Here is a 25010-nt window from a genome sequence, read left to right as displayed (position 1 = left end):
CTGTGATCTCTTCTCCCATTAGAATAAAAGGCGGATCAATTGCACCATTTCTTTCATTAAATCTCTCATTCCCCCTCTATTTTAAGGGTGATGGGACAGATGGGTATAGTGAGCACAGACAAAAACACATCAGCCATCCTCTTTGATGCACAAAACAAAGTGAGGGGAATGCAAAAGAGTATTCGTTTTCCACACAGTGAATCTTAACAATAAAAGATGAGGCATACTCTTCTTTAATGGTGACATACTAGTTCCTGCTTGAGCTACAAATACTAGAAAAACAAGAAGACAGGCAACGTGATACAAAGCAGTGGGGATGAGAGCAGCACTCAAAAATATCATTCCCACAACAGCACTACTTATTGAATATGAGATGAAGGGGATAAAAAGGAGGGAGGGGAGGGCACCAGGGAGGAAAGTACATACAAGCTATTTGTTTTAGATAATAAAGGAACCCCTTGCATAAATCCAAAAAAAGCTTTTCCCCCTGTACTGTAAATAGTTAAGAGTTTACTTTATGTCACCAGGATAATTCTCTCAGTATCAGTGCTGCTTTTCAGGGAGTCCTGGATACACACAGTATATTAGAAACAAACAATGAAATAATAAGGCACATAAACACATCAAACAGACGGCACAGTCTGTTGATCGAGTGTACTGGTGACCACATATTAGTTTCCATTTGAAAGCCTGTAGACTAGTTTGTTCTTTTCTGTTCTCGCTTCTCCACCATCTCACCCTCTTTGCTAACCTTGTGTGACTAATAGGGGCTGGTAGCGAAGGCCACCTGAACAGTTCTGTCAGGTATGGGGGAGGCAGTGTGATACCACTGTCACTCTGTTGATCACTCACTGAACCTGATCTAACTTTATTCTTTTATTCTGCAGTAGTGTTGGGAGCCAGGCTGTTCCATGGTAATCTTAGCAAGGAGAAGTGCATTGTATATGATGATGAGGATGATGAGGAGGACTTTCCTGATTACAAGTGCCTTTGCTCTACTTATTGGAGTCAAACCAGCAACCAACTTTTTTTTGATGGACCTTGGTCTTATCTAGCTTCCACCGTAGGCAAGGATCAGACATAAGTATGCAAACGAAAAGCTTGCAGATATTAATCCCATAGCTAAATGTCAAGGAGTTCCTGGTGCTTCAAAAAAAAATTAAAAGCCCAAAGAGCATGGATTTTGGTTTTGTGGGATTAGGAATAGCTCATTAACTTTAAACCTACACTTTCTGTATCTTGCACTAGGGTTTGCTGACATTTGTCTGTCATTTTCTCTGAGGAGTAAAGAACTGTATCATCAGCATACATATGGATTCTGCACTTTGTCAGTTGTGTAAATCCAAATTGTAAACGTCCAGGCACAGTTCCTTGAGGAATGTTGTAACTGTCATGGTGCAAGGCTGGACAGGGCATTTTGAAAGTGAAAATACGGATGTCTTCCATATAGATAAGATTCAACCCATTTCATTGTAAGACACGGACAAATCTGAGTATCCCAGTCCCTTAAGTAAGATTTTGTACTGTTTAAAAAAGTCAAGGAATAATGGAGAAGGGACTTTTTGTCTCTTTGAGGCTGATTTAATATTTTAGACCACTGAAGCAACAACAAAAATGAATATGATTATACTTCCTTATGCAGGTGGTATTGGCTGACTGTGAAGAGGCTAATATGGGATAAAGGTAATAAATGGAGGATAAGTGAGACATTTTTAGCACATTTATGAATCTCTTCTACTTTCAGTCAGCCACATGTGATGACCTCTCATTGTCGTTATTGTGAGTCAACCTTTTTCATGTCAAACCGCGGTAAAAGAGCTGGAGAGAACACTGTGATACTCTGCAGAGATACTAGGTGACTTGGATTGAACTCTTTTATTCCTCAGAATGCAAACCCTGAAGAGCTCTTGCACAAGCGGAAGAGAAGCCGGAAAGATTTCAGCGTTTTGATTGTAATCAGTGATTGGCTTCTATGAAAACGCAGCTATAAAACAAGCCTTAATCTCTGATATTGTGAATGCCGTTGCTCAGGCAGAAAGGTTTTTCATAAAGTTGATATAATCAGAGTAAATGCCCCAAGCACTTTCTGCACAATTTTTTTTTTTCAGAGTTGTTTGTAGCAATATTGCATTTCTCTAGACATGAGCAGTGATCCAGCTAATGCAGTAAAATCATACCTCGGAGGTACATATGAGGCCACAGTCAACCATATTTTGTCTGACTGTCAGTGTTTCCTGGGTTTTTTTTTTTTCGTCAGACCATCAGAACATTTCAACCAGTGACAGTTTATGTGACCACAGATAAGGGATGCATTTTAAATTCAACATCAGCATCAATGAATAGTCTTGAAGAAGTCTTGATGCACATACAGTACATTATGTAAAACCACCCACTTCTCTGATAAACACACGTTTGCTGCAGTGACAGATAATTGTGTGCAAAGATCACTTAAGGAAATTTTTATTTCTAGGCTTCACATATCAATTGGCTTTTCTTGCAGGGAGGGAAAGACTGGGCATTTGTGTCAGGGGTTAAAACCCCACTCTTTACACACAGATTGTCAACAGAGCATAAAATGATCCCTGTTCCTCTCTGTGGGATGTCAGTGTGCCATTTCCTCTGCATATGGCTCATACAGAGCTATGCATATTTTATGAGGCTTAAAACAGGAATTGCATCCTGCCTGTTTTATTAGCATTTTAATCCCTTTGCAGATTTGCTACTTGTGCCTCAGTCTGAGGAGTGCATACTTTCAATGTAGAGACTTCACACGCTTCATCTGCTGCTTTTAAAATATATCTCCTTGTCATTTTGCGAGGTCAAAGCAAAATTACATTGGAAAAAAAAAATCCAGACAACTGGTGACACTTAAATGTGCAGGTGTTTTTGTCTTTCATGTCTATGTCATCTGCATAAATATAGTGTTCTGTGTTATACTAGTGATCTAATGCATTGTATTTTCACTGCCAAATGATTTTGATTTGGAATAAACAACAGTCACCTTGTAACGTGGCATTTGGATGTTTTCTCTAAAGTAATGGCTTACTTCAAAGAGGGCTCTGTTGTCAAGTTTGTAAAAGCTCTCTTTTTTCAATAATCAGGAAGAAGATGAAAGCTGCTGTATGAATTCAAATTTAATTTGTTCAGTCATCCATTAAAACGGTTTGTCTGTCTCCCCTGCCACCAGTCCATCCTCTCACTCTCTCTCACTCCGTCTCTCTCTCACTTTCTCTCTAGAAATCTGTGTGGCAAATTGCAGCTCCAGCATTGAATGACAATGAGTAAAAGGGGGAAAAATACATATTGAGGGCACAGTGAACTTAAGCAATTATATTAAAAAGTTATTAACTTTGGAATGAGGGACACAGCTCTCTTTCCCGTCACTGCCTGCAGCCGGAGGCTTCAGAGTTCAGGAAAACACACTGAAACAGAGAGAGGAGAGGGGAGAAGTGAAGGAGACAGACGGGGGGAAAGAGACGAGGGAGAATTTAGAGGTGAGGGTGAAGGTTTATAAGCCCCTGAGCAGAGACGACCTCTAAAACAGTGTTTGATATGATCAAAAACTTTGCCGTGTGTGACTTGATATGTCCGTGTGCGCATGAACGCTCTCATTTGATCATTCAGCCGTTATTGTCTGAAGCAAAGGACTGGCTCGTTGCCACTCTCAACGTCTCTGCCTATCCCTAAGTCAGCATCATTGTAGCATTGTGAACCCAAATTCCAAGGGAGTGAGAATCAAAGTTAATTAAGCTTTTGCTGTGGTTTGCACAAATAATAAGTAATGAGCTGACTACTAATTAACCCTAAAAAACTACTTCCTTTCAGTGCAGTAAGTGATATTTGGAACTATGTCTGCTTTTCCTTACACAATTAGCACTGTTCTACCAAGCATAACTAATAGCTCTTCCATATGATAATGGTCTTGTACTGTATGATAAATGGAAGGGAGTGTTTGCGTTTACGGCGTGTGAGAATTTTGAAATGCTAACAATGCATTTAAAACATTTTATCATCTATGTGTGTGTTAAAGCACGAGAGGTGGATGCAGTACGGCAATGCAGTACTGGCGGCCGCAAGGTCGCCTCATTAGCAGAGACATGAATCTCATGCATTTTAACTGTAATGATCGTCAGTTTGTGTTAATCATTTATTTAATAATTTAGCAAAAGGGCAGGTCATGTCCGTTATGTCCTTTACTTGTTATGTATTGAAAACATTGAATTTCAGTTTAAATTTGATCAAGTAAAAAAATGAAAAAAGTTCTGTAGTTTAGAGACAGACTATACATTAAATACATAAAATACAATAGAATATATAAAAACAAAAATATCTATTTTAAGAGCACTTTATTAACAGATGTGGCTGTTAACGTCTTAATTTACACGGCTCAAGAGATAGAAATGTCCCATTTTGGTCCAGACTGAATGAATTACCATGAATCTTTTATAAATTGCACTTTTTGTACTGTACTGCCTTGATGACGCTGCTAGTTTTCATTGTATGTTGCTCTGCTCTGCACGATGACGACAAACAGAATTGAATTGAATTGAATTGAATTTTCTGCAGACAGTCATGGTTCCCAGAGGTTGAATCCTACTGATTTTAGTGACCCCCTGGCTTTTCCTCTTGGTGCAGAAATCCATGCTCATCATCACTTATGATTTGTAAAAATATTGTCAGTGTAGGCTGAAGCTGAAGCGTTGAGTTTGTGGTACTCTCTCAAGCAGACGTTGTTACCATGGTCATATTTTGCTAAAATAGCCAAAAAGAAGTGATTCTAGCATCAATTCTGTCTTGTTATCGTGCAACACTTTGTGGATAAGTTGGTCAACCCTTTGTCCACATTGGAGTCGTACCATCACTATAATGTCACCACAGTGATTTAGACTTCAGTGAGCTTATTTGAATCTTTTATGGGCAAACTTAAGTCATGATAAAGAAATCTATTACAGGAGACCAGGCTTTAATATAACCCAACACTAGGCAAGAAAAGAATGTGCAATCAAAGAGAAGATGCATATGAAGACATATAGTGAGCATGCTGCACAGATCGAGAATCATTACCCCATGTGCAACCTCTTGCTTTGTTGTGACCACTTTTCTCTACTGGAAAGTTAAATCATGATATCTTTTTCCCTCTTCATTTCCTCAACCTTGCTACCCCTCTTTTTACCATAATTTGTTACCCTGTAGCTGTGTTTCCCACCTCAAACTTCGTAGCCGCTCTCATAAACCATGGATCATGTCATATCCAGATAGCTTAACACAAAATGAAAAAAATGAGCATCTAACTGCAGTACATCAGGGTCATTTACTGTTGTCCAAACCCCATTAGCCAGTAGACTCATGTCAAGGAGGGTCAAAGTCGATAAGCAAGTGCTAGAACAATAGCCAAGTACAGCCAACTGCACTCAATTCTGCAACACTGTAGTTACGGTAAATACAAAATAGCAGCTCTATAGCCTTCAATGGGCTGCCAAGGCACAGAACTGTCTGGAAAATCCTGAAGTGCACTTTAGCCAGAGGGAGAGTGTACAGGTAAAGCTGGCACAGAGAGAGAAAGGAAAATAAAGAGGAAAGCTATAAGGTAAAGTGAGAGGGCATTTCGAGTAAGAAGACTAAAGGTGGGATGAGTTAGAGCTGCAGAACAGACAAGATTTTGCTGAGAGAGAGCCACCAGTTGGCCTAGATAAATTGAAAAAAAAAAATCTTTCCTTAGACAATGATCTATTAATTAGATATTTCTGTACACTGGGCCACTGATTGCACATTGCCCACTCTGCTCTGAAAAGTCTTCTTATTAGACTTCACCGACAAAGCTAACCAACAGGTGGCACTGAGGGGAAGTAGTCATGCTGACACTGTCCATGTAAGTGTTAAACCAATCAGGAACATGTGTAACATATTCACACCAGATGTTCCAATAAGGGGCTATGACCTCTTGATGCCCCAGCAGTATGCCTCTTGGAAGTGCAGGCACAGACCACGCAGGTGGTCTGAATCCCAAGACCCTCTCCTTTGAAACAGGAGGATGGCTGTCTTGCTGACAGATCAAAAAAGCCCCTAGGAAGCACCTCATCTTCTCCAACTAAGTTACTAACTCAGTTCTAAAGTTTTACAGCAGTGCTGCTCAGGCTATTTTAAGCAGAGTGAGATCATGTTAGGTACCTGTGAAGAAACCCTCATAGGGCTCAGCTGTGTCATCTTTGTTATATTTCTTGTCACTAACCAATTAAGCCATTTTCCTCACTTGCCGAACAAAGAGTAAAAGTCTCTTACATGGTAACTAATGACGCTGAAGAATGAAAGTGGTGTTACATTTGCTCATTGGGCACTATATATATTATGGTACTGTATCTGAAAGGACAATAGCAGCTAGCAACTTCATAACTTACAGAGGGCTACATTGTTTTCTGTCCTTTCTCTACAGTATGAAAATCAGCAGACATTTAAAACTAGTTTGAGATGTGTAATCTATTTGAAGTGACTGCTTTAGGTGTGGTCACTGCATGATAATGCAATAGTCAGCAGGGACTGTTTTGAAAGTTTTGTGTATTGTGTTTGTCTTGTTCAGCTCTGACTCAAGAGCACAAGCTGCAAAACCGTGACCTTTGTATTCATGTTTCTTGTTCTTTGTGTCTTTCTTACAACAGCCGTGTTTGTTTATTTCTTGGACATGAATAAAGCAATAAGCAAGCATAGCAAACCAGCAGTTAATGTTGAAGTATCCCTAAATGCATCATTTCAATTTCCCTGCTTTCAACTGCGTTTCCACTTTAACAGCAGTAACTTTTACAAAAACATAAAAAGGACAATTTATTCGCTGTGATAAATTGTCTGTCTGAAGCGAGTTATCTGCCTGGACGGAAGAAAATCAGTCTGAAACAGAACTTAGTATCAGGGAATCACCAAAATCAGTAGGATTAGTCCTCTAGAGGAACATGAATGACTGAAAATGTCCATCATCTAGAGCCATACCATTAACATGGCAATGATATGGTGTAGCATGTATGTTAACAAGGTGAAGTATACATGATTTGTACATTTATATTTAAATAGGCAGAAGCCAGTCTTACCCGATAGGTGGTATCTGATCTACAAAGACAAACTATAGCGCCTGAGAAAACCATGACTGAATGAACTCATCACACATGTTTTTAGTCTGAGGCCCATCCGCTCCAGTCTCTTTCTCTCCCATTGCCACACTTCAAAGACACCTCTGGGGAGAATCTTCAAAACGTACAGCATTACAAGCTTTTGCAGGACTGCCACAGAGTCCCAAACCAGCCAAGAAACAGACAGAAAGTTTCTCTCCAGCTATTTGTTTTAAAGTTGGTTCACAGGTAAGAGATTCCTCATGTCATTTGTTCTCCCTTTACCTGGCCTCGCTTTTATCTTCCACCCACTATTGCGCTTCCCGTTTGCTTTTCCTCTGTTTGTGTTATCCCTCTTCACTTTCTTCTCCCACTTTTCATCCTGTCTTTACCTTTGCAGTGGGCTCAAACAGAGGAGCTTAAATCATATCAGGGATAGGAGCTTTGCCAAGTGCCATCCATTATACTGAAGCAGTGCTGCAGTGTTGTCTCTTTTCTCATGTTTTTTTCATATTTTGGCTTTTGTCTCCATTAATCCCCTTCTTTCCTCACCCCTCTCTCTGACATTAACTCAATTTCCTATACCATACTCATTATCTCCCCATTACATCTGCTCTCTCCCCTGCCATTACACCATCACCTCGGTCTCCTTTCCTTTGAACCACCAACTCTCCACTCTGACTTTTTCATTTCTTTGCTGTGTCAAATTTTGTCTTCTTTACAAATCCTTGCTTCTCTGGTCTCTCTTCATTAATGCTCACTTTCTGATCTCGTCCTTACTTCCTGTCTCCTTCCCTCTGTCTCCAAGAGTGACAGCAGCCAGCACACTGCCCTCCTCTGGTTCGCTTTCATTCCAATTTTTTTTAAAGTGGCTGACATCAAAAGGTGTTTTCCAACATTCCTCTCACCATGTTGGTCCTTTCTTCCTCCCGACCTTTTTCTCTTTTCCAGGAATGGGTGACAGCCACTGACCTGCTCATCTCTTTGGACAGGCTCAACACCTTTGGAGACGAGTTCTTCAAGGATGCCAAAGTGTTGCGCTCGTACTTCTATGCCATCTCTGATTTCTCTGTGGGTGGCAGGTAAGAGACACTAGAAAATGTGACCTCCAGGGCAATGCCACCCCGCATAGGCAACAACCTTTCTGAAATGTTAAAAATGAATCATTTTAGAGTTTGACCTTGAGATTTGTCCCATGAGAATGTGGTTGAGCCGAAAAGTAAAAAGCTCAAAAGCTTTGTGGTGTCCAAGGCTACTTTTTTATGATACATTCAGTGAACATTTTGTGCTTGCAATGAATAGTTTGTGGATGCTGTATATTCAAAATAAAATGTCCTTGTTTTGTTGATAGAAAACATTTTAAGGTAGGAATCGTCTTACTGTCGAAATATATTTGATAGTGTACATTTGCTCTATGCAAAAATAGTCGTTAGACAGACAGCTGTTTGCAGAACTGATAAAAAAAGCACCTTGCTTCCTGTCAGGCTGCCATCAGATAGGGTAAACCGAGATATTCCTCTGTCCTCCTTCCACTTCTTTTGGTGTATAACTCAAAGTAATGAGAGAAGACGTGGCGCCAAAGGCCAGGCTGCACCTTAGCGCTGCAGATAGAAGTGGACAATTAAGCAGTTGAGATGAAGCCTTCAGAAAGAATATAAACTTGATCTGACATCTGTCATAAACACTTAGGATCACTGCAGCGGCATGACAAATTACCCATCAATGTCACAGCACCTGGGGAAGAGACCCACATGTCAACATGTTAGCTTTGTACCAGTGCTTTCTGTGCGAGTACACATGCCTTCACACCTTAGTGCTGCATCGCACCAATTCAAATAGTCTTGGTCAATGAGGCTGTGGAAGGCTCCTTGTGATTTTCTGCAGCAAATCAATGCTACCATAACCCGAGGTGGAAGTAAATGTGCTGGAGTTATGGTGACAACAATCAACACATTGCTGTTTATGCATCTCTTTCATTCTGGTGTAACATGAGGACTCAACATAATGCACATCACTTTGCACTGCACATATGCTACCTGTACAGCTCAGGTCAACTCCCTCGTAACGTACGGAGTTATAATTATCACTGAGCGGCTCAAGTCTACTCAAGCACGGAGAGATCTGATGCGTGGATTCAAAACTATACTAGGTTGTTGTCGTCTTGATGACAACAGAAATAACTAGGTCTGAGCCTCAGGCAAGCGGCATACGTCTGGATGCGGGACAGCTGGCTAAATTTGACAGAGCCTGCCACTCAGCGTCCCTGTCCCCTATCACTGCCACTCGACGGAGCCGGCGAAACTGCCAGGAAGCAGTGCACACCCAGTGAGGCAGAGCTGCCACCGTGCTTCATAGGGAATGATAGGCTTTCCACATGCAGAGGAAAAGGAGATAAGCACTTCTTAAGAAATCTTGTTGTGAAAATGGAACTTTATAGATGTGGATACACAAAAAAGAGATTTATATCAGTAAATACGTGCCTGTATAGATTTGATACACATGCGCGTATTAATACTCATAAAGATCTTGTATATGCTTGTTGCTGCTTCTTATAGTCTGGGGCAGTGTGAGCGTATTAGCACTGACAGCACAGATGAATAGTGCAGTTGTTGAAGGGGAATGAAAACCCCACCTCATCTCAGGCCATGTTTATGTCTGTGAAAGATAATAGGAAGTGACAACTCCTTACAGTGGAAATACCTTCTCACTTTACTCTCTACTCTGCCTTCTACTCCATCCACTGTGTGCATAAGCATGTCTACAGTCGAGTCAGCGAGGAGTAGAGAGAGAGTGTATATAGGAAAAGTTGTACTTGCAGCCTTTACATAACTATCTGTCGATGTTTCCCTTAGGTGTAAGTGTCACGGTCACGCCAGCGAATGCGTTGAGGGGGAACATGGTGGCCTGGTCTGTTCGTGCCAACATCACACAGTGGGAGCGGACTGCCAGAGATGTCACCCCTTTTACCAGGACAGACCCTGGGCCAGGGCCACTGGGGACTCCGCCAACGAGTGTCTGAGTGAGTAGCCTGCCTCTGGGCCGCTGTCACAAACCCATCAGGTGCAGCCTTCTATAAAATCCACAGGGCAGTGTTGAATTCAAGTGACAGTCTCAGGCTGCTGAAGGTCCCGAAACATCCATCAGTGCACCACCTTTCATCAGTCCCTTAAAATTTTGATTTCCTCACGTGCAGCTTTTACATTAGCTGCATGAGTGCGTGGATACTACACTCCCACCACTGTGGAAGAAAAGATTACAGTCTGACAAACAGCATGGTAGTCAAGTGTTTATAGAAACTGATTCTTATTATACTGTAAATTAAATGTTATTGTATTATGTTGAACTCTGCCTCGCACAGCATTTTAACTATTTATCACCCACCACATCTCTGTTATCCCTTTTTTAGGCAGAAACAAGCAGTAATGAAATTACCTGTGCGGCTGCGCTGCAGTGTAAAGCCGCTAAATATGTTCATAAGCATTGGTAATAACAGCTCACTGGGAGATGTGCATGTGCGTGTGTGGACTGTATGTAAATCTGCTTGTATTAACATATGTTTGTGCTTCTGTATGTGTGAATTAGTATGAGCATTATCAGGTTTGGCTCATCACACTGTGCACTTTTTACTGAATGCTGTCGAGGATGAAATGTAATTGGCTGAGGGATGAAAACTATAAAGGAGAGTGGCTTGCAAATTGTTTTGTTTTTTTTTGTTGTTTTTTTTTTTTTTGCTGAATTCTATTAAGCAGCAAGCTTGTTTTAATTACTCTTACTCATGGTTCCAAGCAGATGGCGTCTTAAATAGAGTACTGTTCCCAGCTTAATCAATGCAGTATATTAATAAATAAATATACGCCATATAAAAGAGACACGGAATGTGGAAGCGTTAAAATGAATGCACAGTGTAATTGCACATCTCTATCTAGCACGGAGCTCATTCTGCCACACCAACCTTTTATATTTCTGCCATCATAATATTCTCCCTGTGTTTGGGTAAAACATTTTGACAAAGACATTATTTTATTTGCTGATGATTACAATCACCAAATCTGCAAGAGGGTAATTAAATACATTCAGCATACCAAGTGGTAAAATATAAACTAAATGAAAACTTCTGCATGTGTGTTGATATGTAGAATTTTAACTAAATATGTACTAACTAAACTAACTAACTAAACAGCAGAAATGGAGTTGTTTTGATGTTTTAAAACAAACTACGGTAATAATCTATGCTTTGTTCCCTAGTCTATGTTCATGATACACAAACAGTTGTGTCCTGTCAGTTATGGCTGGTCAGTCAACACAAAGGTTAGAAATGTGTCGATCACTTTTACCCCAACATGAGGGTTAGAATGTTTTTAGACAGTTTTATGAATCAGTTTAGATAAAAGGCTTTTAGGATAACTACCTTAAAAATACTACCATAACCACAAAGGAAAAAATCTTTTAAAATCTCAAGGATTTGCTTTCTAAAATTGTCTCAAATCATCTATGTACTTAATTTGGCAAAATGATTCTTTCAAATCTTCCTTCTACTTTTAAAAAATCAAGTATTTTTGCTGCATAAAAACTGCAAACAGTACATACACATTCTGTCATTTTTGTGACTACAGAGACATGACACAATGTCAAGATGGTCCCGCCTCTTACGGAAGAGATGTTTTCATGTTAACAAATACGGGCTGAGCTGTCAGCACTAAAGTTTGTTGAAATGTTTGTGGGCTTGAAGGGGCTGAGATCCATTAGTTGTACCAGAGCTCAAAAGTTGGGGGAGCTGCAGCAGCTCCATATCCAGTGTGTGAAACTGCTTTTGCTGCGTGTAATTTCAGACTGCAATGAAATAAGGGAAAACGGATAAGGTGCGTTTTCGGAATATGCAAAATAGGCCTAATTGAATAGGAGGAACATGATGTCTGGCTTTGCAGGAACTCAGAGAAAAAGTTTTAAGTTTACTACATACAGCACAAACATATGTGTGTTGTATTTAATTACCTCCACCAAAGAGGTTATGTTTTCACCTGTGTCTGTTTGTTTATCGGCAGGATTGCACAAAAATTACTGAGCCAATTTGCAGCAAACTTGGTGGAGGGATGGGGCGTGGGCCAGGGAAGAACCTGTTACATTTTTGGGCAGATCAAGATCATTTACTTTGAATATGATCTTTTTTCGCTTAAGTCTGGTATAAGTTGTTTGACACTGGCCTTGGCTGAGGTCTGCGTGCTCTGAGTGCCTTTCTAGTTGTTGATATATTTGCTTAGTTTGCTGTTTATATAACCTATATTGTATCCACCTGCCATTTTATACTGTACTGTAGCAGCTGATTTTGTTTTGTTATGATTCAGTTTTGACCTGGAAAAATCCTGGAGCCATAGAAAATAAACACAGGCAGGCAGGTCTCGTGTGACACATACCTCTTGTGTTTAATTATTTGGTCTGTAACCCAGCGGCTGAGGAAGACTGGTAATTGCAATTTTAAAAAAAAAAAAAAAAAAAAAAAAAAAAAAAGCTTAATACTGTAGTTTTACTTGCTATGTGCTAATAATTCTAGTTTTGTATATGTACATTAGTGATGATCGCACACTTACACCATTTCTGATGCCTTTTAATCCTAATCTATTTTTACAACACGATGCTGCTAGTCTGTTGAAATTTTAAAATGCTTGAATTTTAACACATCAAACAAAGAAATACATTGAAAGACAATACAAATGCCTTTTCTTCATTTGTTTTAATTAAAGTCTTTCACACCACGTTTTACCATGTGGCTTCTCTTTCCAATCATGCCTCCTTTCTCTGGAAATATTCAGCAGCAGTAGCAAGTAATATGTATTTATTTAGTCATTGTGATTAACTTGAGGTGATTCTTCAAGTGCTGGCAACAAGATAACACCTCATACTGTGTTTTTTTTTTTTTTTTTTTTTTTTTTTTTTTTTCATTCTCAGCTCCCCTGGTAATCTCAAAGATCAAACGTGTGAGATTAGAATTGGTGTAACAAGTATCTAGAGTGAAAAAATATATTGCTTCTCTTGTAGCATGACCTTTTGCTTTTTTATAAAGCTATGTATAAACACCATTAACACAGCTTTGAAGTACAAGAAAAAAAAAGTAGAAGTTTAGTATTACTAATGCTATGTTATTTTCTTAATGGACATGGTCAGCACGCACAGACCGTTTAAGAGTTGCACATTGACATATGATTATCTGAGGATAGGCAGGATTTCACTTAGACACGATTTTAAAATGAGAAATCTCCAGCACACTGTGTCGCTTACTGCTGGGATGTATCTTTATGACATTGTTAGACCAGTATCCAAAAGTATGAGCATATTTTTTTTTAAGTGAAGCATTCCCCATATTCGCCCTCTCCCTTCTCCTTCTCCTTCCCTCCTCTCTGTTCAGTATTAACTAGTGCTCAGTTAACCGGACAGTGGAGCTGAAAGCATCTTAGCGGAACATTAAAAAAAAAAAAAAAAATGAGTTGCACTGCCGTGTCTCTTGCTGTCTTGGTGTAGTGCTGCCCTCTGTTTCCATCACCCCTCTCTACGTGCATCACAGTTAGTTTTGGGAATACAGTCATTTTAAAACAAGGCTTGGTGTGTAAAGTTCACAGCTTGCCAAACTGTCCAGGCTGTGAAGCAGCTAGAAAAACCCCCAAAAAATAAAGTGCAGTGAGTTGACTGAAGAATAGCCAGTCGACTTGGGGCCTTCTTGACTGATGCATCAACTTATCGACTTTCAGACGACACCTCTAAACATATTGATTAGGGAGCTTGAAAAGTGCTAGAAGGTGCATTTTGGTACCTTTGGACAGAGCCAGCTTTGCTGTTTCAGTCAGCCAGCTGCTGACTGTAGCTTCATATTTAGCATACAGACATGAGAGTGGTATCAGTCTTCTCATCTAGCTCTGAAAGAAAGCAAACAAGCAAATGTATTCAGTAGTGATGATAAATAATTTTGTCACATAAAAATGCAGTAAACAGAAAAACCTAATATAACAAAAATATCAATCCTAATAAAACATAATTGTAAGCGTTATAATATTCTAAACCTTTTTACTCGAGCACAGTACAGCAGCAACAGTTGAGACAACACAACAACAACCTGACAGAGATATTCTAGTTATGTAGGCTATATGGTGCACTCATGCAAATAAGCACCTAATTCACAAACACTTTGCAGCATTGGCTCCAATTATTGTGGCGCAAAGGAGAGATATTTGAAAGACAAAACACGTGCAGTGCAATTATGTTGGCTACTTATGATGACTGCTGCCACTGCTGATAGAAGCCGACAATTTCCAACAAATCTGGCAAAAATGATAATAATGATGATGATGACAATGTCTCTCTTTCAAGCAAATAATTATTTAGCGGGGAGAATAAACTGTAACAGACCCATGACCTTTGGAGGGTTAGAAACCTCAACGATATGAAAATTAAGATAAAACCTGAACTTTACAAAATAAAAAGAAAGTGATTTATTTCTGCATTGATGTCTTTTGCTCCTTTAACTTGAGAATTGAAAACTTACTACTCAAATTAGTAGCTTTCTCTTTCACATAATTAACCCACAGCATCATTTTACATACGTTCAGCTTAAAAAATCCAGCTGCAGAACACTTTGAAAAATGGCGTTTTATCTCAGTCAATGCAGCGTGTGTTTGGATATTTATAACTGTATGCAACTGATATGACTCAAGCATCACATTTCTCAGTTGGCAAGTGACAATCTACATCAACCAGAATGCCTGAAATAGCAGTGAACAAGCACAGCAATTCAAACATGTTGAAGGGGACTTATTATGCTTTTCTGAGTTTTCCCTTACTTATAGTTTTTTATATAGGTTTTTGTGCATGTAAATGATCACCAGAGTCACAAGGCTGGACACAACCCAAATTTTTCCTTTATATGAAACGCCTCATTGGAGTTCCAGACATTACTTCCTGGTCCTATTGACATCAATTCATCTCTTGGTGCAGCCCACCTGCAAGCATGACATGCCCTGCAAGCTTGGCATGCCCCTATAAGGCACAGCACATAACTACTTATAATGAAGAGTTTTCTTTAGTTTTTTATCCATGCTGAAAAGACATTGTTCTCAATTGTCTGGAGTAAATCTACTTCATTTTTTCCACGGTTCTCCACTACTCCAAACATTACAGCGTGAGCTCAGCACTTCGAGGAAGACAGTTAGACACTTCATTTTCACAACGAGTATTTCTGTAGTTCACACTTAATGTGGCCGAACAGGGGACTAAGGCTCACAGCCTTTCAGTCTGCATTATCGTTGTGGATCTGTGATGTTTAACCACGTTACCGCGACCTGATCACGTTAGTGAAAAGCAGCATAGCAAAGATATAAATGCCCAATCATTTGTCACTATTGACAAGCTATACCTCGTTAGCTTGGATAAATTATCCACAGTTTAACCGCTCAGTTTGTTTTTCAGTAAATCTTTTTAATTAATTGAGATGTACAAGTATCGTAAACCAGAAGAAGTGAAGTGGACTGTCTGTCTGTTCCTCCGTTATTTATATTCCTTTAGTCCAGAAGTGTCCACACATAAAAAATCAAAAAGGTTTCTCATAAAAGTATTCCAAGTAAATGATATTGTTATCTGTGAAGTCGTTGCAGACTGTCCAGCGTCTTCTTCCTTCCGGCTGCAGGACGGTGGGTCGGCTTGTTTTCTGCTCCAGACCAGCTTGTGAAGGTGGATGAAAATGGCCATAATAGATCCTGTTTAATGTAAAACCCACTGGTGACACTTGATGGAATATGTCAGCATAATGTCTTGTTCAATGAGGCAAATTAATATAGTCCTCCTGTATGCAATGCTCTCTTTAAAGATAGAGAAGATGGTTCCATCATATTCTTTTACTAAATACCATCTGACAGCAACATTTTAACCATTTTCTATTATTAATGTGGAATCTTGGACTATTTCCTGATAGACGTTCAAATAAGTGGTTGGTTGACAGCAAAGCAGGATACGCTTCTGTCTTCCAGATTATTTTTTTTTATAAACACCACTGATATCCCGTTGAGTATCCTGGCCTTTAAAAAACAAGATGTGTCTTAATTGCAATTCTTGTAATTTAGGAAAATACTATATATAGACTTGAAAGACTACTTCAGATTTATAGCTTATTTCAAAGAGCAAAAAGCTGTCGTGAGATGATTATAAGCTTTACATGAGTTTTTATTTGTAATTTCCCTCAGTCAAGGTTGTTTGTCTAAACTTGATATCGGACTGCTGATTTGTTTGCTTGCTGTTTGCAATGTGGTCTTAAAATAGGTGTGGAGTGTGTGTGTGTGTGTGTGTGTGTGTGTGTGTGTGTGTGTGTGTGTGTGTGTTGTGATGTGTGTGTGTAATGGGATGTCATTCTCATCAAGATTCTCCCCCTCTGAGACTGAAATCATTTATAGCCCGAGCAGGTTGCTGCAGGTCTTCATAATTTTTGTTGTTTGTTTGATGTTGTCATCGGCGTAGCCTGAGGCTGTTCCAGTAGGTAGACACTTTAAATCCTTTCTTGCCACTGATTTAAGGTTGAAGGCTGCAGTTGTAGATGGGAGGCTGTGATCATTTTCTTGAATATCAGTAGTACGGTTCATAATACTGTAGATAAATCAGATACTTATCATCTAAGCCTCCTGGCAGTACTCCTACTATGAAATATGATAGATATAGAAGTAGATTTAAGCCTAAAATCTGTTTAATCTCCTCTTGTGTTTGTTTGTTACACTTCTCTGCCTCTAACAGCAAGGGCCAGAGGCCTTATTTTGTTGGGTTGTTGTCCATCCGTCTGTCTGTCTGTAAGTCAGTCCGTCCTTCCATCCCATTCCCGTGAACGCCATGTCTCAGGAAGGTCTTGAGGGAATTTCTTCAAATTTGGCAACGTTCACTTTAAGGACGAACTGACTGAGGCCAAGGTCACTGTGACCTCACGACCGTCCTGTTGTAGAATGCCTGGAGGGAAATTCATCATCTGGCACACACGTCCACTTGGGCTCAAGGATGAACTGAATTGAATTCAATCAAAGATCAATCAAATATCAAAGAAACACCAAAAAAAATATGGTGACCCCCACCATATTCACCACCCCATCCCAACACCAATGGATCTCCATTGAAAAAGGTTTCCAACGTGTCACATATCGGGAGACCATGATACAGTTACATCCGGATTAAGATTATCTTAATCAGATTAAGTAGCGCAAACCTCAACCGAAAAAAGCCTCACATCCTTGCATTCTCAATACAAAGTGTAGCTCTTTTCAAAGGAATAGAGGAATAAATCAAATCTTGCAGTGTATGTGGAAAAATTTTATTTTGGTATTAATGATGGGCAGTCGTCTGTAATTGCCCCATTTAGTAGTGTCCTCATTGGGTTTGGGCAACTCAGAAATTACAGCAGAATTCATGTCACTGAAAAAGATCTATGAATCATGGCTAAAAAAGCTCTTCCCAAAAAGTGAGATAAAACTCTGGGGGAATCCCATACCAACCTTGCCTTTTTTCATTCCAGCTGTAGCATTTGTCGGTTCAGTCAGAGCGATCGGTTCTCCAACGCGCTCACCATTCTCTTGAGTGAGAGCGTGAAGTTTTAGGCCTTGAAATACAGATTCACATTTTGCTCTATTTAATTTTATTTCAGACCTGTAGAGCTCAGAACAAAATGTGCGGAACTCTGCGTTTTTAGGAGCAGTTAAGTAACTTTTGCTTTGAGCTAGTAGCTGTGATATTTTTCACATTTCTACAAACTCAGAGCAAGAGGCCGACTAGGTTTTTGATCCACCTAAAATAATCATTTCTTCCAGTCCTATGGATTTGGAATTCAGCTCTTGTTCTTGTAGGTTATTCAGGTTCACTCTGACTGAATCGATTTCCTTGTTCCTAACATCAGTAAAACCCACCCTTCACTGATCATGCTCTAACTTTTGCAAATCATCCTCAAGTGTGTTTATTTTGCCCAGTTGTTCGATTAAGGTGAGAAGCAAAGGAAATTGTTTTGCTTCTAACAAATCCTTTAATTGCACCGCATAGGACTCAAGGATCCTCTACTGATTTGAGATAAACACTTCAAAAAAAGTATTTCTGAAATTTTCACAATAATAATTGTTGTTTTTGAGTAACACAGTTAGTTGTTAAAATTATAGCCCTGGTAGGAACATCAGCTTGAGTTAACTGTAAAGTAATGACACAATGGTCAGATGAAGCGTTAGGAAAAATCACAGCAGAGTGAATCTGAGGAAATAAAGTCAGCTCAGCACACTTTTTGAAGTGGAACACTATGCAACTCTAAACCCAGGTCTATTGCCTAAGCATAGATCACAGAGCATGACAGATGTTTGCAATATTAATTAACCAGCCACAGTAACAATGGCACTAGAAGCTGTCTTGCCTAAAAACAGGTTTTGTGCCAGATCATTCATCACCTTATTCTTCTGACAAGACTGCTAATTGCTAACAGCTAATTAGGTCTTGGGAAGGTCTTAGGATATTGAACATTTTCCTCTTGATACTTTTTGGGTTCGTGAAATTTATTGGCATAAAGATCTATACGTTTTTTCTGTTTCTACCCTCAGCGTGCTTGGAAATCCAAACATTTTGATCATTTCGATTTTGAAATATATCTAAAGTAGTTGACAACTTATCATTGCATTGCATTTCCACCTAAGTATGTGGAGAGCAGAGTGGTATAAATTGAAAATCTGCTGCTTTCCTCCCAAAATGCAAATTGACACCTGTCAACATCCTTCCACTTCATGTCCTAGGGAGTCCTTTCCGCCTCGACTGTCACGTGGTTGAGTCCACGTGATCCGCATTTCAACTGCTCTCCATGTAGTGGAGTCTGCTCTGTGTGAAGTCAGGACAGAAAAGTGTACTGTGGGAGACAAAGGCTTTATTTACTGAGTATAATCAATGATCCATTTACATGGTAAAGGGACTGCACCTATATATTTACAGAGAAAATGCTTAGCAATTTGCCTCTCATTCAAAGGTACCACCAACCCTATGATTAACAACCCACTGTATGCACTGTGCCACAGCTGCTCTATTATCTTGTATTTACTTTATATTTAAACAATATATTGTTTGGTACTTTAGGTAGCTAATTGTGACTTTGTGACAGTCTCCATAAAATAGAGCTGCAACCATAGGGAAATGTGTTTAGTAGACGAATGTGATAAAAATAGACAAAAGCATAAAAATTCTATACACTATAAAAACTCGTAGCGTACTGGACTTTATTTTTTCTATTCAGATCATTTAAATGATGAGCTGAATGAACATCCCGCTAAGCATTCATTAAATGCATCAAACCAAGTTAATTGAGAAACAGTGTCAGTGTCTTATTAGCATACTTCCCATCATGCATTGTATTTGGATTAAGATGCTCTTTCTTCCTGTTTGATCAGTGTTACATGATAGAGGGTTGTCTCTTTTTATTCTCATATTAACGATGATTTTCTCTGAAGTCACTGTGAGCAGCCAGATGTTATATCCTTGTCACACTGGTGTGGCTTCTTACGACAGCAGAAGCTGTTGTGATTATGTAAACATATGAGTAAATGACCCCGATACTCCCACAAACCTGTGCTAATGACAGTAGTCTGTGTATGTAAGCATGTAGTGCCAATACGACGTCAATACGACCGAGTAGTTGCCAATCTCTTCGCTCTATTAAAGCTGGAAAAAAAACATTAAAGATACAAAAAATATATGAAATGACAAGCCCCAGTTCTGTGTACATCACTGTCTTGCACATTCCTTTAGCATGAGTGGAGAGGAGATCAGAAGAATCATACAATTATCTGGTGTTACTCTGGTGTTGTAAACAATGTTGTTGGACAACTGAGCTGAGGTTTGCAAATGCTGGGTTTTTGAAAGACCAAAAAAAAAAAAAAATCTTAACCTAAAAGGCTGAAAAATGTGTGAGGCAGGTAGAGGTCAGATGTGTTTGTAACGCTACACTAAAGGTCGTACAGATATATGTGCAGCATAGTCCCTCATAGAACGGTTTCTTATCACTGCTGATGTTCTACTCTCCTTGCTAGTCCGACATCTCATTCGTCTGGCAAATTAGATGTAAAAATGAGAAATCATTGTGCCTGCAGGGGTTGTGCTCCCTGTCTGCAATGTGTTCTGCAACACTACTAAGAAACTATTCATATAAAGAGAATAAGACAATAGGATGTTGGATTGCATCACCTCGGAGGTGCGGCGGCAAATCCGGCTTGACCTCGCAAAACCACGCCTCGCTGCTGGAAGACGGCTGATGCAGAGTTCAGTGAATTTGTCAGCATAATTCAATCAGGCAAACTTAGTGTTGCTTAATTTGTCACTGATGTTATTTTCTCTTCAATCTAACAGCTTTCATTGACCACTAAACTTACACAGGTCCAGGCTTTTTGCTAGCTTTTTTTTTTTTTCATTGTTACATTATTATGGACATGAACTGGATTCCATATTTTGTTGTTATTTCTGTTGTTATCTAATTTACATTATGTTCTTTTCACGTTTGACATTGTGTCATACAAGAAAGAAAGAATGTAGTTATTCAGGAAGTATTTGCATCAGAGTAGTTGATTTCCTTTGATCAAACATCTTGTAGCACTCAGATTGATGCTGAAGGATAAGAGTTGGATAACCAAAATGTTTCGCACACAGCTGACTTGAATGTGCCTTGTGGGAGGTGGGGGGGGGGGGGGGTCTGCAATCTCAGGGTTATTATCCATCTTCAGCTAATTAAACTAGCCTGACTTTTACTGCAGGCAACAAAATATTATTGTGTTCACTCTGGGTTCGAAGCGGCTGTATGCTGTTAAAACCACTGGAGATAAAGAGGAACATGACTGTCACTGTATGCCCAGGCTAATCTTCCATAAGACAAAGCCCCAAGGAGCAATATGAGGGCAATGTCCACGCCTAAATGGGCATGATATGCAAATGGGAAAAGTCCTCGGAAGCCCTCAGCAGGAGTCTGAAGTGCTGCAGGACCGGCCCCCCCAAGAGATGTTAGTGCCACTGGCTCATAGTCCATCCCTTTTTATGCAGGAAGTTTTTCTGTATTTGAGACATCCACTGAGAGTAAAGTTGGTCAGACTCTAATGAAGGTTTATTCATATAGTTTAAGATGGAGGCTGACCTTGGTCTTTACTTTCTTGACTTACAGTTCTGACCACTGTTACCAAATAAACCATGTGTATGGCACAAGATAATGAATTTGTGACTATTCATACCAGACAGGTTGTCACCATTAACACCAATCCTGTCTCCTAGAAATCACATTACTTTTTCAATATTTAACCAAGCGGCAACCTCCATTGCTGAAAAATGATGTGCCGAAAACTGCAGTTCCTTAAATGGTCACTTGAGGCTGACTCCAACAGTGAGTCAGTCCCCATAGACTCCCATGTTTAAATGCTCAACTTTTACATGAGCGTATGCTTGCCACAAACCAACATGCACCGAAGCCTCGGCTACACACACCTCCACACCCCTCTTAGCCTATTTTTGGATTCACTGGGTGTTAGGCGATCACTGCCAAGATGGCGACAGAGGAGCAGCCCACCCTGAGATTCAGAACCACTCTTCAATAACCTGTGGGTGACATCACAAAGGCTATTCCCATTTGTCTATTTACAGTCTTGTATTTTTCTAATCTTAACCAAGTGTTGTGAGTGCCTATAACCATAAAAACCTTAACTATATTGCTTCCATACAAATCACCCTTATGCCATACGAGACCTTGTGTAAAGGTATGTTCTTTTCGCTTTAGCATACAGCGTAACTACAAACATGTTCCTGTGTCTTTGTAATTAAGAGACATAGCATGTATGGTTGACAAGGCTACAGCTCATCACCAGTGTACCCTTTTAGTTTTAAGTATTCTGAATCATCCAAAAATGTATTAGGCATAGTGTTTGAGGAGGCGTCTCCATCAATCACAGAAGAGAGGCCCCTCTTGAGTATTATACTGAGTGTGGAGCTAAGTCAGCCTTCTTACTTGCATGAAGCCTCCACAGTGGCAGTTATCCACAAGTTGTGTGGTCACCGGGACAGGGTCGAGGAAAGCAGCATGTGGAAGAGGTGGTTGTGGGCGGACAAACCTATAAATATGGTCAAGATGGCCAAACACGTGCTATGCAAAGCTGTGTAGTGGTCCTTGTGTTAAACCTGTTGAAAAACGGCTTTAAGTGATTTGCTCTGTCTCACTTCCACTCACTGGATGTGTGCACTGCTTGTGGCAGTCTTCATCCCACATACATATACCACCTTTAAACTGCTCTGCTGCTCTTAGTAATCGCATCTTAACCGAGATGGAAAACAAGCTGCAGCACTGTAACATGCTTATGATAGTGTGTTTAATGGTTTGATGTGTTTTCATTCAAGCTAGGAGGTTGACACAAGCCAATATGGCATAAACATCAAAGGCTTGTAATGTACATCACAACATTAAAAAAAATGCATATCTATGTATATATTAAAAATACATATAAAACATAGTTGGGATTGATTTGTTTTTTAATTCAACCAAATTAAATAACTAAATTAAAAAAAGCTTTATAAAAGTCAGGTACTGAAACACGAGCAGCAAGTAATTAAGACATCAGCAAATATAAATTTGAACTTGCTGAGAGGGATCAGAAACCAGATGTTTAATTTGCTCTGAAGCTCATTTAAGGATGATGAACCATAATTAAACAAACTCATTTGCCCACTTCAGTTCACACATGAAGTAACTTTCGACATAACCTATTGAAAGACCCGAAGTTACAAGCATGAAACATAATTTTCAGATAATTGTTAACTTTTAGGATGGACAGCCTCGGACTATCATATGCCCCCTCAGGATAACAGTATACGTCATGGATTTCATCATATTTCAACATGAATTTGCGCCATTAAAGGAAATGCAGAGGCTCAGGCAGTTGTTGACATTTCTGCTACCTGGCTAACAGCTAGCCTGACCAGCAGTGGCAGCACAGCTAGCTGGAATGATAAAGACAGAGTGGATGGGAGCTGAAAAGTAGAGCCGACTGGTTGTCTATGTGCTCTAGTTCCCCGCCAGTGGCGATCAGAGTCATGCTGTAGCGCCTTTCTATGTGGAGTGTCAGGTTTTGTCAGATTCTGTTGCCCCATGGGCAGAGGGACGGCAGATGTGATAACAAGGGACTCAGCATTTGTCAAATGATGCATGTTGTGTTCAGAAGGCTATTCCTAGCAGTGGCTGGCTCCTGCAGTGTCTTCTCTTTTCATCCATCACACCTACAATTTCAGGATGGATGCTTTAAGTTGCACAAATCAATATTTTCATATCAACAATGGGTCAGATTACCATGTGTAATGTAAAAGGAATTGCTCGTATTGAAAAACCCACAGGGAATCATCACACGACTCCACGGTTCTCCTCAGCTCCCCTGAGCTGTTTAGCATCTTTTAGCTCATTGTCTTAGTTTTAGGGCACATGACTTTATTGTTTTGGTTGACTCTCACTGCTCCTGTCAGCATCACATTTAGATGCAGAGTGCAGCTGTTTTCAGTGAAAAAGCTCCAATAAACCCACTGTGCACAGTGCTCAACAAGTTACTTGAAAAATGAATAAATTACTAATTGCACACCACACTCCTGTCTCTCTCTCACTGTGCTACCACAAAAAGCCCTAAAAATATAACTTTAAAAAAAAGCCTTGGATGAAAATCAATTTTTTAACATTAACATGTCCATATGGTGTTTTTTATATAATGCAAGACATATCATGAGTGAGATAAGCAGTCAGAGTATTTCCACCTTGGAGCTATACAGAGAGTGAGAGTTTGCATTAGCACAGCCACTAACAGCCACTGCCAGTTGCAAGCTAACAAACAACATAAACAAACAAAAGATGCTAACTGTGCTAACCCCAGTTTTTATTTCCACTTTTTATTCGGGAAAACCATGTTAAACAAAACACTGTTAATAGCAGAGTACTTTTACATAGTTGAAAACATGCCTGCAGAGGAACCTTAACCTTAACAGCTTAGCTCTGGTTACTCTTGTCGGTGTCTCATTACTGTAACATGTTACTGTTACACTGCTGCCCAGGACCTAATGGCAGACAGAAAAAGTTAGTGACTGTCTGGTGAACACAGTGGAGCATTTAGCAGCTGAAAGGCCAGATATTTCCCTCAGAAGATGGTAGAGATCAAAAGGAGAGCTAAAAGAAAGTGAATATTGGACTTAGATTCATCAGGTTACGTGACTCCATGTAAATGCTAATGCTGTTTTATGTCTGATGGATGTGCAAATAGGCAATTGTTTGCTAACAGGTTAGCCATAGGGGGAGTGTAATTACAAAGGTTGCGGAGACTGTGTGAACCCGTAATTACTCATTAGAATTTCATGTATGCAAAATTAGTTGAAGCCAAATGAAACACATAACTCTTTTAAGTTTTTCACCACCGATCTCAAGTCTGTACATTAGGTTTTAAAGCAACTGGTGATCTTTTTTTATCTTTCAAATAAGGTGAACCCTGTTGAGACTCTTTATTAACAGGAAGGAATAATCATATAGTTATTGCCAGCACAGCAGACAGCTTGATTCATAATAAAATGGGCAATTTCACCTAAATCCCCCCTCAGGGTAACTGGTAAACTAAGGAGGGATTTGATGTGAGGGGTATGAGAGCTGTGATGGTGTGTTATCAGCTGAGTAATTTGCTCTTGTATAAACATGAATTACTGTTATCTAAGTGCCCCCTGACAGCCGATTGGCTCCTCATTAGGCCTGTGTGAAATGAGATTAGCAACGAGCCTCTAAATTATGATCCAATCCCAGAACGCATAATCTCTCACACATATACCCTCCCTCCGTCTCTCCCCTTTGTCTATTTCTGTCTTCTCGCTTTTTACCTCGTTGCCTCTTCTGCC

General features: G+C 39.7%; 1 protein-coding gene across 1 annotated transcript in view; it reads left to right on the top strand.

Moving 5' to 3' along the window:
• Positions 1-25010, top strand: part of lamc3 (laminin subunit gamma 3) — a 97336-nt gene that overhangs the window by 15418 nt on the left and 56908 nt on the right. The window contains exons 3-4 of the mRNA XM_022766457.1: positions 8046-8176; positions 9947-10113. Of these exons, the coding sequence (XP_022622178.1) occupies positions 8046-8176; positions 9947-10113 (298 nt within the window). The remainder of the gene's footprint in view (positions 1-8045; positions 8177-9946; positions 10114-25010) is intronic.

The sequence above is a fragment of the Seriola dumerili genome, unplaced genomic scaffold (assembly GCF_002260705.1).
Source record: "Seriola dumerili isolate Sdu_G_001 unplaced genomic scaffold, Sdu_1.0 BDQW01000853.1, whole genome shotgun sequence".
NCBI lineage: Eukaryota > Metazoa > Chordata > Actinopteri > Carangiformes > Carangidae > Seriola > Seriola dumerili.
The sequence above is the reverse complement of the archived record's forward strand: the minus strand, read 5'-3'. Positions and strand labels throughout refer to the sequence as shown.